At 32.4% G+C, this 15,519-nt stretch overlaps 2 protein-coding genes across 2 annotated transcripts; one reads left to right on the forward strand and one right to left on the reverse strand.

Moving 5' to 3' along the window:
* Positions 1-2,735: 2,735 nt before the first annotated feature.
* Positions 2,736-7,848, reverse strand: LOC132750027 (heat shock 70 kDa protein 12B-like). The gene is made up of 5 exons (XM_060739969.1): positions 7,598-7,848; positions 6,487-6,776; positions 5,537-5,755; positions 4,213-4,348; positions 2,736-3,537 (listed from the first exon to the last, which is right to left on the reverse strand). Exons 1-5 carry the CDS (start codon positions 7,695-7,697, stop codon positions 2,756-2,758), a joined length of 1,527 nt encoding a protein of 508 aa, XP_060595952.1. The 5' UTR covers positions 7,698-7,848; the 3' UTR covers positions 2,736-2,755.
* A 67-nt stretch (positions 7,849-7,915) lies between these two features.
* Positions 7,916-15,312, forward strand: LOC132750025 (heat shock 70 kDa protein 12B-like). Its single transcript, XM_060739967.1, has 5 exons — positions 7,916-8,201; positions 9,349-9,638; positions 10,727-10,945; positions 11,171-11,306; positions 12,231-15,312. The coding sequence occupies exons 1-5, from the start codon at positions 8,102-8,104 to the stop codon at positions 13,292-13,294; spliced, it is 1,809 nt and encodes a 602-aa protein (XP_060595950.1). The 5' UTR covers positions 7,916-8,101; the 3' UTR covers positions 13,295-15,312.
* The last annotated feature ends 207 nt before the right edge of the window (positions 15,313-15,519 follow it).

Consider the following 15,519-nt stretch of genomic DNA (forward strand, 5'->3'; position numbering starts at 1 on the left):
GTGTACATGCCATTACATTGTTGTTGTTTTTGTTTTCTTTTTCCGTCCCGTTTTCAGTTTGACTTCAATTTTCATTCAATTAAAATTTTGATTGGAATAACTTTCAGTTTCTTAAATGTTTTTCTTTTAGATGTGTGAAGTTGGTGGCCTGGCGGCGTGAAGCTAGCGGCCTGGCGGCCCAGCGGCCTGATCTTTTTCTTTTCATTTGTTTGGGTCGTCAGACCAAACAAATAATGGTAGCGGAATTTCAGACCCTGATATGCTTATTTGCAAAATCCGAAAGTAGTCCGAACTCCTCGAAGCGGCTATTTCCCTTTATAAGTTCACTAACGCCGAAAAATTAAGGGGAGATCACTGAGTAAAGATTGTCAAATGACAGGCGCATTAATTTTTAAGCCTTCTCGGGGAAGAAAAAATCGTTCCCGAAGATTTCTAATAGTCTGTAATTCTTTACAGATATACATGCTTATATTAAGCTCCTTGATTATTTACATCAGTGTTAAAGAACAGATTTACTGTGAACAAAATATTTTGAAATTAATAAGGATTACAAACCCTAATTCATAATAATGTCGGTTTCTTCAGGCTGTTTTCCTATAACTTCCCCGCGGTCGAGGGGTTACACGCACGATTAGGTAGCGAGAGGTCTGGAGTTCAAATTCCAGTATGTTGTTTATTTTATTTTTATTATTTTTTTTAAAATTGTTTATGCCAAATAAACATTAAATTGAATTTCTGTGTTGCAATTAGCCTTATAGCCAATTTACTACAGTTATAACACTGGAAACAGCATTGGTGGCACAATACAAAAACAAATTGGTTTATAATCTCACAACCTTCACCTTTCTGACATTCTGAGACCCAAACAAATTTAGCCAGCGCCTTCTACGCTTTGATCATATTTTGTGACCAAGCTTTTTATAATTATTTATAATTTTTTTGTTGTTTTTCCTTTTTTCCTCATTCAGATTTTAAAAGTTTACTTTAATTTTAAAGGCTTATGAGCTTATATCTTAATCGAGATTTTTTCCTTCGCTGTTTTTGGCTACTGCCAAACTCTTCACCAACATGTAGAAACCTTAAGTTGAATTTACATAAAATATCTAATAAAAGTTAACGTACAGTAATGTAGGAAAAATGTCTGAATGCCATGTTTCTGTCTAAAAAACAACACTGACACGGACGCTCTGTCTACTGCGCTATCAAAGCACATGAAAATATGACGTTTTACTTAGTGTTTCATTTATTAGGCTTCAGTATGCCTTACCTATTTTTTCTCATTGTTATCAATTTCTATGAAAACATAGGCTCAATATATTGTCCTGGGACAGTACTACAGCAAACATCCCCCAAGGTTAATATTTGAAAACAACGTGTGAAATATATCTCCAATATTTAATGCATATAAAACGTTTTTGAAACGTTTGTGTTCTGCAAAATTAAAATAATCCTCTGATATACTTAGAATGAAAAGTAGAAAAAAACTTCAAACTCAAAAATTGTCAAGAAGTTATATACTATCCTTTTAAAAATTTTTATAGGGCTTTAAAAAAAACGTAAACGATCCAGCTTGGTTGCATTCTATTATGTAATATAAACCAATTTAAAAAGAATCTGTGTTAGCCCCTTTCAATAAAAATAAGGGAAAGGCATTTTTTTTTTAAGTTGCCCCCTTTAAAAAAAGGACGGACTTTTTTTTCCCTTTCTCGTTTGGAAGGGGAATCCCGTGATGCGTGTATTGGGTCCCCACGGTCACTTTTTCCCTTAAAAGTCCTCGAGCAGTATGTGGTCACATGGTCGAAAATCTCTAATACAATGACAACGTTAACAAAGGCGTAAGGTTTCCAAGGGTCCAGATTTAAAATTCCTTACTAGTAGAAAAAAAATTAATAGGAATTGAGAAATAAAATCTTATTTAGGAGGAGCTTCAAAAGCTAAATACAGAATAAAAATTTTTCTAAAACTTCTTAGATGCAATCATGCAAAATTCTTTTGACCCCTTTCGCCATTTCTAATGTTAACAAGGGAGGTCACTCTTACCGACTCTATTTGTAGCGCAACAGCAACCTCCCTTTGGAGCCCTTACACCATTTGCAATATTATCAGGGTAGGCCACTCTAACCTTTTCTTTTATAACGCAACAGTCACCTCCCTTTGGAACCCGTACGCCATTTGCAATAATATCAGGGGAGGTCACTCTAATCGACTTTTTTTGAGCGCAATAGTTACCTCCCTTTGAACTCTAACGTCATTTGCAATGTTATAAGGGGAGGTTACTCTAATCGACTCTTATTTTGAGCGTAACAGTGACCTCCCTTTGAACTCTTATGCCATTTGCAATGTTATAAGGGGTGATTACTCTAATCAACACATTTTTAGCGAAAATGTTACCTCCTTTCAAACCTTACGCCATTTGCAATGTTTTCAGGGAGGTAACTTTAAGTGACTCTTTTTTAGTGTAAGAATAACCTCCCTTTTGAACCGTTACGTCATTTACAATGTTTTCAGGGGAGCTCACTGTAACCAACTTTTTAGGGCAAGGGAGGTCACTTCTTTGTTTTGTTTTATTGTTTGTTGAGGTTTTTAATCGTGTAGCGGACAGATTCCGATTAATGTCCTATGTATGTATTTCTAAGTCAATGCATTGGACATATTGTGAATGAATCCATCATCTATCAAGTTTATTTTTGAGCATCCTTCGTAAAAATGTATTGAATGATACAAACACTGTCTGCCTCCCTCGACCTATATTTACCTAATGACGACGAAAATAAAATATATGAAGACAAAAAATAAATATAAACTTCAAAATAAAATAAAATAAAAATAGGTAAAATGATAAAAAGAAATGATTTATACTCTTATCAAAATCGTTCATCAATCCGCGTTTGTAAGTGATTATTCTGCAACCTATTGTAGCCGGTGGGTGACCAATACTTACCGCTCCTTTAAGAATAGCTAAACTTGCCTCAGGTGGCCTTATGATTGTGAAGGGTTTTTGAAAGTTTTCACGCATTGTTTCATAAACTATGTCACTTTCACTAAGCCCTCCAACTAACAGAATAATTTTTACATTTTTCATATTTGGCTCAGCAAGAATATCTTTTACATGTGATATCATCTTTCGTATTGGCGAATCAAACCACTCCTTGATAACAGAAGCGTCTACTGTAAGCTTGTCTGAATAAAGTTTTAATTTATGCTCAAGTCCAAGAGCAGCAGCCTTCTCCTCGATTGGTATATCCTCGTTTTCTTTATATAATTGTAAAAGCCTATTACCAAAATAAAACGCAATGCTTTTATTGTCTGGTCGCATGAGTTTTTTCTTTATCTCGATATCACGAAGCAAATTTATATAAGTTAACATGTTCTCACTTTTAAAATTTTCCATGGTAGATTTGCCAAATAATTTTGTAAGCCATTGCAAGAAGTTGTCGTCAATTTGAGTTCCACCAAACGATCCTCCACTAGGCTTATGTATCTCTTTTACTGATCCATCAATTTGCTTTTCATGTACAGATATATCTACAAAACTTCCTAAAAAGACATAGTATATACTTACATTTACATTATATCTGGTAACTTGCCACATAAACTTCTTGAAACTTTATTTGATATAATATAACATCATTTTTTTTAAATTCTTAAATTCTCTAAATTAATAGCAGTCGTTGCTTTCATACTGTTATAAATGCATATATATGAAAAACACGACTGCCGTTGCTGCAGTTCTCTTCTAAAATGTATTTAATAACATAAAGTATTTTTTGAATTTTGTAATGGAATTCGGTTTTTAATATAAAATCAAAATCAAAAATCGTTTCTTCAATACGCTTATCAAAATCTCAAAATCACGACCCTTTCAAATTGTCTCAAGAAGAAAATCGCCCATTTCTGTAATTTAATTCAAATATGCATTTTTCAACATATACTTCTTTTTGTAACGAGCAACCATTCAAAGAACACACGTCTTGTTTGGATCCTGATATATCTTTTATCTCAAAAAAAAAAAAAAGAAATTGTATGAAGAGTGTCATCTTTAAATCGTCGAAACTAGATTATCTTAAATTGACACTGAATTAATCTTAACTTTCTAATACTTATGATGTTTTTTTTTTCGTAAAAGTCACTGAATACAGCATGTTTTCGCTAACAAGCTTTTAACGTTAACTGTATAAACAGTATTAATCTGAAATATCTATGCTTTCATACCTCCAAGATCAATCACCATATACTGTGTCCCTGCTTTAGATAACATAGTCCTTGCCTCATCTGTTGCAATTTGACACCAAATAGAAGCGGCCTCAGGCTCTAATGCTAGTATCAGATTGGAAGTCTTTATTCCAGCCTAACGTTCAATTATAAAAAAAACTTCGTTCATAGTACAAAAATTGGACAAATAAAAATTAAATAAAATGTATTGTATTGTATTGTGCTCATGAATAATATCTAGTGACTAGACATCTGTTTATAATAATGTCTTGTAATTATGTTTTATTATCAATTTTTTTCATATATTTGATGCTTATGTACATAGTAACAGAACATCAGCCGGAAGAAAAACTCATGTAATTTATATGATATCAAAATTATTACCCCTCACTTTTTTCGTAATGCTAATTTCCCATAGGCCTCTGGGTGTTATTTTTACTGTTAATGCAAGTGTACCACGTGACTAAGAATTTTGTACTGTTACATAGGTAACAGTATTTTTTAACAGTATAAAATCTGGTCACGTGGTCTATTTTCTAAATAAAATGAAATAAAATGGCCGCCATTTTTTTCTCGATTCATTCTTATTTTCGACGTTAAACCCCGTTAGGACATAAATTTCTTCTCAGGAGTAACTATGACACTCATAAAATTGAGTTGTTCGCACCCTGGTTTGTTTTCGCGTATAAACTATCATTTTGTTGAATAGTCAAACGGTTTCAACGGAAGTAATTGCAATGTAAATAATTATGTGTCAAACTGGAACATATTATTCAACAATTATAATCAGTGACACGTTACAGATATGGTGGACAGACATAGGATATCATCGTTAATTTGTCAAAACCATGCTAAGAATATTCTGGAAACAGAAGGATCAGATTTCACAGATCATAACCGTGTAAATGGGTTAGTGTTTTGTTTTCTAAATAAAACCTAGCTTATTGTATGTTTATGATTTGTAGATATCACCACTTGCTTAAAGAATAAAAGAAAAAGAAAACTTCTCAAGTAGGCCTAATGTACACTTAAAACTTAAAAGGTAAGGACAGTTTAGTTATTGTTACTCTTGGTTTATTTTTGTTACAGTTAGATTTAGTTGACAATTTCAGATCACCACAGTATTTTTATTCGGGGTAATAAAATAAATAACACATGGGTTTGTGAGTAACAGTAAAAATATCATCCCTCGTCAAAATACTGTTACCCGAGGCTACGCCCTGGGTAACAGTATTTTCCTCGGGATGATATTTTTACTGTTACCCACAAACCCATGTGTTATATATACTAGCTTCTTATCTAAAATATAAAAATGTTTCATCACCTCAACCGCTGCTTCACGCATGAATTGTTTGGCGTTTTCTTTCCATATAGCAGGCACTGTCAATATATACTTTATATCACTCTCTTTGACCCATGGCTCTTCTTTTTCCAGGCGTTTCAACAGATGGTTTCTAAGGTAGCGAATTGACATGGCAAAGATCGTCCTGGCAGGCATTGACACACCATTTATGTCTTCTATACTCGTATTTCTTGTTAAATCCTTAAAATTATGTAGAACGAAAAAATACTTGAACTAAATTTGTACAACGAAACATGACAATTTTTAATTTTGCACAGAATTGGATAACTTCAAAAAATGGTATGTGACTGTTTTAACTTCTTATCTCTAACAAAAACATTTAATGTTATATACTAGAAGATCTGCATTTTCTCGAATATTTTCTGTCTGTGTACTATTCAAAAATGAAAATGTCACATGGTGAGAAATATGTGCAGCCTGACCGGGATCCTCAGAATACAGTTCTGCGACTTTACCGTCTGAGCTACCCGGCCTCACCTAAATAGAGAACGGTTCTGAGACGTGACATATTCCCCCGCTTTATTGAAAATTGTCCTCGAATTTCTAATAGTTACAAAGAACAATATGACATTGGACTCGGGGCTCTGTTCCATCACGGTCCATCGTTAGGCCCCAATTGTAACATGGTGAAGCTGTAAAGATGAGCAGCCTGCTACAACCGAACAACGAATTTGAAAACCCAACGCTTATCTGTATTTCGAGGTTTATTTTTTTTATCTTCAGCAGTCCATGCAATAGTTAACATACAAGTTTTAGTATCATATATAATAAGAACCTATGCCAAGGGTGTAAACGATTGGTGTTTATATACATACACATTTCCATTCTTAAGGTTACGCTAAGGTATGAATAAAACCTACATAGCTACCTATTCTATTATATTATAAATTATATGTCAGCCATATTTATACCTTCTTATTGTGAAGAATAATCCTGAATCTTCTAAAAAGAAGCCAGCCGTGATGTTTTTCCTTCTCGGTCAGACCTAAATATTTATCTTCAGCCTCGAACCCAAATGAATCGAACTCTTTACTAGGATTGAGAAGCACACTAGTTGCTGTCTTGCTTGGCACACGATGTCCATAAGTCCAATCTTGACTTGCTCGAATATCTGTTGGTTTATCGCCCCGGACAGAAAATGCATAGCCACTGTATGCTGTCCCAAATTCAAACGCGGCAACTATCAAAGGCGTGTCTTCATCTAAAATAAATATTGCTTATAACCGTTTTCTTAACAGTGTTTAAATTTTGTGATTCCATTAAAAAAAACTTGTATACGATTGTGTAATATGCTATATACATGTTGTGTGCCACACCCACCCTTAAAGTAATGATAATTTCGATTGAATGAAGTTGTGTAAAACGTTTATTTTGCCTAAAATTTTGTAATTGGGTTAGTACTGAATGGGTATACAGTAGTATAAATACTACTTATTTATAATATACATGTTTATTTTTTGCTACTAAATAACAAATTATTTCACATATTTATTGGGTTTTTTTCCTGTAGCAAGCATCTAACATTCTCTAAAATTATGAACTTCATGATTGACCTTTCTAAAGAAGTGAACATTTATTTATTTTTGAGGCATAATATGCCTTTAGAGTACTGTGGTTGCTTTTGATATAGTCGTCATATGCCAGTATACATATTTTATCTGTCACTTTTTTTACAATAAATTTGTGTAAAAACGCAATTCAGATGGTCTGTAGTCGGTGTATATCTTTCTTTTAATATTTGATAGTTTGGGTATGAATAGCATTGACGTCTGGTGACTCACAATTGCATCAAATCTTAAATCTAAACATTTAAGATTAAAAAAAGAAATTTTGAAATATATGATTATAAAGGATCATACAGTATTGTAGTTTGCAAAAAAAGGAATGAAATCATTCAGATGACTTTAGTTTTAATGGTATTTTAATAGATATGGAGTAGCGATAGTTAGAACTACAAAGCTTTTAATCTTTTGTTGGAGATAGTGAAAATCAAATAGGTTGTCAATAAACAGTTATACATACCACTCGAACAATTGACATCATTATTACTGAACTCATCTCGGCCTTCGGCGACTATTAGATGTAATACGATCACCGAAGCAATAATGATTGAGCAGTCCATTTTAAATCCAAGGTAGAAAATTTGACAAAACTAAATGATTGCGCATAGAGCATTAAAAAAAAGAATAAAAAATATCACTTATAAATGTTTTCCTATAGAAATTGTTCATAAACAACGCAATTTAACAAGATCAGTCAAAATTCATCGAAAATAAATGGGGTTTTCCTACTTTCGTTTTAGAACAGAAAGTAGAAAATAGTTGTGTTCTACATTCGGTTTTAATCTTTAATGTTTAAACGAAAGTAGAAAATTCGATACTGACTTCACTTCTTTTCATATGATTGTTACATTGTTAAATACAACGGTAATGGATTATCTGAAATAAATATTGTGTCATAATTTAAAGAACCGGAAATTTCTGTATATGCGCGAGCACTTTATATTTTGGGCAGGTTTTCGTGAAAATGGAATGCTCAATCATTTTTGTTTTCGTGATATTACTTCATGTTACAATTGTTCAAGGTCGAGATGAGTTCTGTAATAAAGATGGCGACTGTCCGAGCGGTATGTATAATCGTTTTATTGACAACTATTTTGATATACATCGTTGTCAACTGAGAAATTAAAAGCTTCAAAATTTTAACAACAACGTAAAATCTATTTTAATTAGTATTGTTAAAAATTCTTTTATTCTTTTGAACTATTTATATGCTGTGTATATAATATCTGTATTATTCTGATATTTGAAGTCTAAATTTCAGATTTAATGACCATGCTTTTTAAATTTAATGTAGGTACAACATTTGCTTATTCTATTAAGCATACAATAATCTCTAGGATATTGTTGATATCAAATATTTAAACCATTTGTACAATTTAAACAAGGACGATCTGCTTCGTTGAACATAAATACATGTATATATAGCTAGTACTTTATCATGTTCGTTAAACCGTAGCATGTATCTTGTTACAATTAAAATCGACAGCAAGTATTAAAATAAATAAAATATTTACAGTGTATACAGGCTTTAAATAACGTGTTATATCTCGTAAAAAGAGCATAATTCTTATTTAAACCATAATGACTTATTCATTGTATACCATATGCCGTACTGACCAACGTATAAAAATTCATATACCTGTATACTTTCATTACTGTCTGTTAAACCTTAAAGTGTATCGATTAGTTCTATTTAAATATAATCTTTAACAGTTGTTTGATTTTATTGTTTTGATAAAAGATCAGAAAATCAGACCGTGTATCAGATTAATTATTGACCTTTAAACCAAGTTAATCATATGCATTTGCAAAAATCTAACAGACGTTGAAGAATGACAAATAAATTTTTAAACTCTCACATAGATCAGCCGGTGAGCTTGAAACAAAAAAAGCAAAATGATAATGAAGAGGTATATTTAGAATTAAAAATAATTTTTGTGAAATGTTTAAATCTTAATTCGAATTAAAATGGTTTGAATTATCATTGCGCTACATATATTCCTACAAATATTCTGTTCCTTACCAATACCTTAAATGTATCTATAATCAATCGTCCAACTTATATTTTCTCTACTTTGCACATGCCTTTTCTAAACTAATCGCTGACTTGTCCAATTAATAGTCAATATTTTGAAAAGCATATATGAGTTATTATATGTCTTTTGTGTACCTTTACATAATACGGCTATAAAATAAAATATTTTATTTAAGATGTAGAAACTTCCTTGCTTGTGGCTGCGTTTGATTTTGGGACAACATACAGTGGCTATGCATTTTCTTTCCGGGGCGATAAACCAACGGATATTCGAGCAAGTCAAGATTGGACTTATGGATATCCTGTGCCAAGCAAGACAGCAACTAGTGTGCTTCTCACTCCTAGTAAAGAGTTCGATTCATTTGGATTCGAGGCTGAAGATAAATATCTAGGTCTGACCGAGGAAGAGAAACATAAGGGCTGGCTTCTTTTTAGAAGATTCAAGATGATTCTTCACAATAAGAAGGTAAATATGGCTGACATATAATTTATATTATTTCACATTTTATTAAATACATGTATAACCAATGCACTTTCAGCTTTTGCATCACGTGATGTTCCAATAGAAATAATTATTCGATCAAGTCTTATCAATTTAGCCTCGTTTTCATGCAGTGTTTAAACAGTCCATATCAAATCCATATCACACCACAAACAACTCGTTTTGAGAAATTTCATTTTCATGGTCCAAAATGTTCAAATAAAATCCATACCATAGTTTTCAGTTTTGAGAGTCCAAAATCCATATCAAATCCTTTTTGTAATTGAAGTAACTAAATTCTGTCAAAACGTCTATTGGACTCGAACACAGCTGCAAAACTATACCGTCGTCCAATATAAGTCTGACAGTTGTATATTTATCTAATTGAATCAGTATTGTACTCAACAATGTATAAGAATCTCATAATATCACACTAAATGTGCCCAAGGAAAGATATTAGCATTACCTTAAGAACTGAAATGTGACGTACGCATGTAAACACCACTTGCATACATTCTTCGTTTGGTTATAAAATTATATAGATGTATTTATACTAGAACATATGTTTCTTGAACATCAAATATCTTCTTAAAGGCCCAATATACGACAGAAATGCTTTATCTTAATTTCTCAAAAGCTTTTTAGTTTTGGAGTCCAGTTATAGTTTCCAAAAGGTAAGTCATTCGCAAATTACCTGAAGTATCTTTACCTTCTGTTGCTCTGTTGCTTTTTGGCAAATAGTAAGTTGATAGAGTTTAGTAGTTTGTGTGGAAGTTATCCAGGTGATAAGCATGCTTACATGGTCTAAAATTGCTGCAGTTCTTTCCTTAAAATTAGGTTTGCTTTTTTGCCTGTTTGTTTGCTTATTTTTGTTGTTGTTTATTTTTTTATTTTTTTCTTTCTTTTATGAAATACATGTATTATACTGAAATAATATAGTGTAAATAAAACAACCTCAGAGCTCTAAGTTTTTGGTAGTACATGCTATGTTGGGATACAGTATAATGTTGCATGGTTATCAAATTCTGTGCAAAATAAACAAGTGTCATGTCTTGTTATACAAACTTTTAAAGGACTTATCACGAAAGACGACTGTAAAAGACATAAATGGTGTGTCAATGCCTGCCATGACGATCTTTGCCATGTCAATTCGCTTCCTTAGAAACCATCTGTTGAAACGCCTAGAAAAAGAAGAGCCATGGGTCAAAGAGAGTGATATCAAGTATATATTGACAGTGCCTGCTATATGGAAAGAAAACGCCAAACAATTCATGCGTGAAGCAGCGGTTGAGGTAATTGATTTGCAATTTTAAAATAAAGTTCTAAAGAAATTGCACGGCCTATTGGTTTTCTCTCGTCAAACGTGTCGTAACCGATAAAACAACTGTATCAAACGTGAAAAAATATTAATGATTACAAAACATAGTTATTTTAAATAATATTTCTTGTCATTTATTCTTTTCACTTACATTTTCTTGTACTTATAATATTAATTTCCTGTTATACTTGAACGTTAGGCTGGCATAAAAAGTTCCAATCTGAAACTAGCGTTAGAGCCTGAGGCCGCTTCTATTTGGTGTCAAATTGCAACAGATGAGGCAAGGACTATGTTATCTAAAGCAGGGACACAGTATATGGTGATTGACCTTGGAGGTATGACACATTGGGACAAATTTTACATTTTTTGGAAATATTTTAAAATTCAGATTTATATGTTTAACATTAAAAATGGATATATCAGGTTCTATACAATTTACATTTAATAGTGGCGTTTTGTCGCTATGATGTGGAAATGTTATGTGTAGTTGATACAATGGCATCATAAGATATAAAATACGTAATTTACATGAATCAGATACTCCTGCCGCTTTTCCGACTCCGTAAAAACGTTTTTGTACGGATATACGAGCACTTTCACGTGGCGTCATATACGTAATATAAACGTAGCGTTAACGCATGTTTTTATTTGGCGTATGTAATAAATAGAATATTATATTCGTATGGTTCGTTACTGTAATTAATGTGTTAGAGGCTTGCACAATATTATTACATTCTGCTTTTCAATAAACTCAGTATTTCCTGATATCCGCTGTATGATCACATATGCAGATATTTTTATATTGAAAATTAACCATTTTCATGTTGGCCACCAGCAAACCCGGTTTATAGTGTTGTGAATGTCGGGCGGCCGGTGGGTGGCTGGCGGGGGGTCGTAACAGTTTCCTCAGCAACTACTTATCACAGCCTCTTGATGTTTGACATACAGCATTGACATGTGGTCCCATACCATGGGATTCGAGTTCAGGTCTGTTGCTCATCCACTTCCTGTTTACCCACTTAGTTAAATTTTCGACTTTAATGGTCAGTGGTATATATTTTTCGTAACATCACAGCATTATGATATTTGATATACACGCAACCCGGCTTTTTCTGTCTTTCATTTTTAAAATGTTGACTACTGCTTAAGTCAGTGCAAGGGGTCATGGGCGGTAGCTTGCAATTTCAACTACCGTCCATGAACAGGTTCAATCAAACCGTTCTGGACTTCTTTAGGGATTCCGTTTTTCTTTATTTTAGGTGGCACTGGAGATATATCTGTACATGAAAAGCAAATTGATGGTTCATTAAAAGAGATACACAAGCCTAGTGGAGGATCGTTTGGTGGAACTCAAGTTGACGATAACTTCTTGCAATGGCTTACTAACTTATTTGGCAAGTCTACCATGGAAAAATTTAAAGAAGAGGAAATGGAGGCCTACTTTAATTTACTTCGAGATTTCGAGTCAAAGAAAAGACTCATGCGACCAGACGTCAGTCGTAAAATAACGTTTAATGTAGGCCTATATAGACTTTTAGAATTTTATAAACGGAACGAGGACATGTCAATCGAGGAAAAGATTGCTACTCTCGGACTTGAACATAAACTGAAACTTTATCCTGACAAGCTTAGAGTAGACGCTTCTATAATTAAAGAATGGTTTGATCCACCAGTACGAAAGATAATATCACATGTAAAAGACATTCTTGCTGAGTCAAATATGAAAAATGTTAAAACTATTCTATTAGTCGGAGGGTTCGGTGAAAGTGACATAGTTTATGAGGCAATGCGAGCAACCTTTGGAAACACACATGCAATCATAAGGCCTCATGAAGCAAGTTTATCTGTCCTAAAAGGAGCCGTGCGATTTGGTCATATCCCGGATATAATTAGGTACAGAATCATGCCCGCTACATACGGTATAGAAGTTGTGAGTGTGTTTAATAAGGATATACATCCTGCTTCGAAAAAGATAATAAGAAATAACAGAGAAATGGTTGACAATATATTTCACATTTTTGTTCGCAAAGACGATAATATCGAATTAGGCAAAGAAATACTCGAAGATGACTTTACTCCAACTGATCTTCAGCAAACATATATACCTATATATAAATCAACGAAACGTGATCCGGAATATGTTACAGATGATGGGTGTACAAAACTTGGTGCACTGACTATAGAACATCCAGAGGGAAAAACGTTCGAAGACAAGAAATTTGATACAACATTTGTGTTCGGTGACACGGAGTTATTTGTTAAGGTGAAGATTAAAAAAACAGGACAGGAATTTGATAAATATATTAATTGTTTAGAACAGTAACATATTTAACGAATGTAAACGTATGGTTTTATGATGAACTATTACAATATTTTTCTTGTTATGACATAGTTACATTTCCCACTGTAATATATGATTTACGGAATCGATTTTACTGTTTTCATTGATAAAACAGATATATTTGCCGTGTATATAGGCACATCATGCTTCAGAAATAAAATGTGTTTTGTTTTCTTCCTTCTTTAGAAAAGGAAAACATCAGTTTTATAACGTATAAATGTTGATTTTAGAGTATGTTAGATGCTTTTCACTTGAAGAATGAAGTGCTGATTGTTACGAAAGACCGGAAGGGCCGTTTCAACTTCATGAATTCCCGATTTCAGCTTCATGAATTCACAATCTGAACTTCGTGAATTCCCGTCAAGTTGAAATCGTGAATCCATGTAGTTGAAATTGTGAATTCGTGAAGTTGAAATCGTGAATTCGTGAAGTTAAAATCGTGAATTCGTGAAGCTGAAATCGGGAATTCAGTTGAAATGTCACCACCGGTCTTTTATAGAATGTAGAACTATTTGTCTAAAAACTAGTAAATTGTAAACAAGTACATACAATCGTCAGTAGCAAGCTGTTGTTTCCGTGAGCAAGAAAGTTTACACAAATTGCTTAGCACTGGTTGGTTCGAGAGTGTTCCAATAAGCATATAGCTTTTAGCAAAATAAATTAGTGTAAACTAAACATCGACTATAAGAAATTGTACATATATTCGACGACTATTCTTGTCATACACAAGTGAGTGACATTACTAGCAGTTAATGTCATGTTGTGTTAATTAGTTTTATTTTGATTCTTAAAAAACAAGTTAACAAATATTTTGTTATATTTGTAGTTAATATCTTTACGTAAGGAGCATGTGCATTTTGATATTTATTTTCATATTTATTTTCATTTACCATTCATGGTTATATAGGCAGTGAACAGGTAAAATTAAAATTAGTTCACATTTTGCCATAATTCCGAGGCCAAAGGAAATTTCTGTAAACATTAAGTGGACTTTACCTGTCACTTTCAATTTATGACAAGAGTGGGGTCGTTTTTTTATATTTTAGACAGATTTATATTTTATCTAACAAGAGTTGGTCAATCACCATTACTATAGTCATTTTTTTTAAATATGTAGTCACTTTAGCACAACATGACAATGAAAAAAATGAGCATAATATGATGATGTCACTTTAAAGTTACGTTTCGTAAATGTATAAGAATATATTCAGATTCAATAATTTTACTGACTTCAAATTTTGTAAAAACAATATATCCTGGTGATTTTCGATTTTCGATTTGAATTGCATTTTTATATATCATTACTTTTTTTTATATTTTACAATACTGTTTGTTATTTATAAATAATAAAATCCTTGTATTTAGACCGCCAACGTGTCTGCGTCTGTGTTGCTTTCAATCAATTATTTAAACCAAAATGGTGATTGTGAATGGGTGTATTAATTTTATTGTCAGGAGGAAAATATAAATTGGGACTGAAACCAAAGAAATAAAGAAATGGAAATTCGGTTCTTTTAAAACCCGATCTAGATTGTGGTATGGTCTAAGGATGTATATATCACACCATGAGATTTATAAATTGCACTTTACTTTTTTTTTATTTTGGGCGTATTTCAACATGAGCTTTATGATCTGAAATCGTTATTGCCTTTCAAGTTATATTTAAAAATGAGATTTATATTATTAAACTGAATTGTTTTTGTCATTCAGTGCATATTTATACATGAGATTTATCAACTGCCTTGTTTTCGGGACCAGTTTCATAAACTAATTTTTTTTGTTATTTAGGACGTGTTTGATAATGATATCTGGTATTTGTTTGTTTGTTTGTTTTTGTCATTTAGGACGTATGTAAACATAAGACTTATAAACGGAATTGTTTTGTCATTCAGGACGTATTTCAACATGAATTTTATCAACTGAATTTTTTGTTATAAACTAAATAGTTTTTGTCATGGAGGACGTATCATAACAATACATTAATAAACTGTTAATTTATACAGTTGTTTTGTTATCTTTGATTTTTGTTTTTATTATTATTTTATTATTATTTTTATTATTATTATTATTATTATTATTATTCGCAAAACACATTGAAGAAGCCATCGATTCCTTTATGCATCAATTGTATCCCCGCCTCACGCCAAGGAATAGTTGGTATTTGGAATTCAAGGATTATTAAACCCCCGGTAAAGATCATGACTTTT

The sequence above is a fragment of the Ruditapes philippinarum genome, unplaced genomic scaffold (assembly GCF_026571515.1).
Source record: "Ruditapes philippinarum isolate M1 unplaced genomic scaffold, ASM2657151v2 ctg2928_1_1_1_1, whole genome shotgun sequence".
NCBI lineage: Eukaryota > Metazoa > Mollusca > Bivalvia > Venerida > Veneridae > Ruditapes > Ruditapes philippinarum.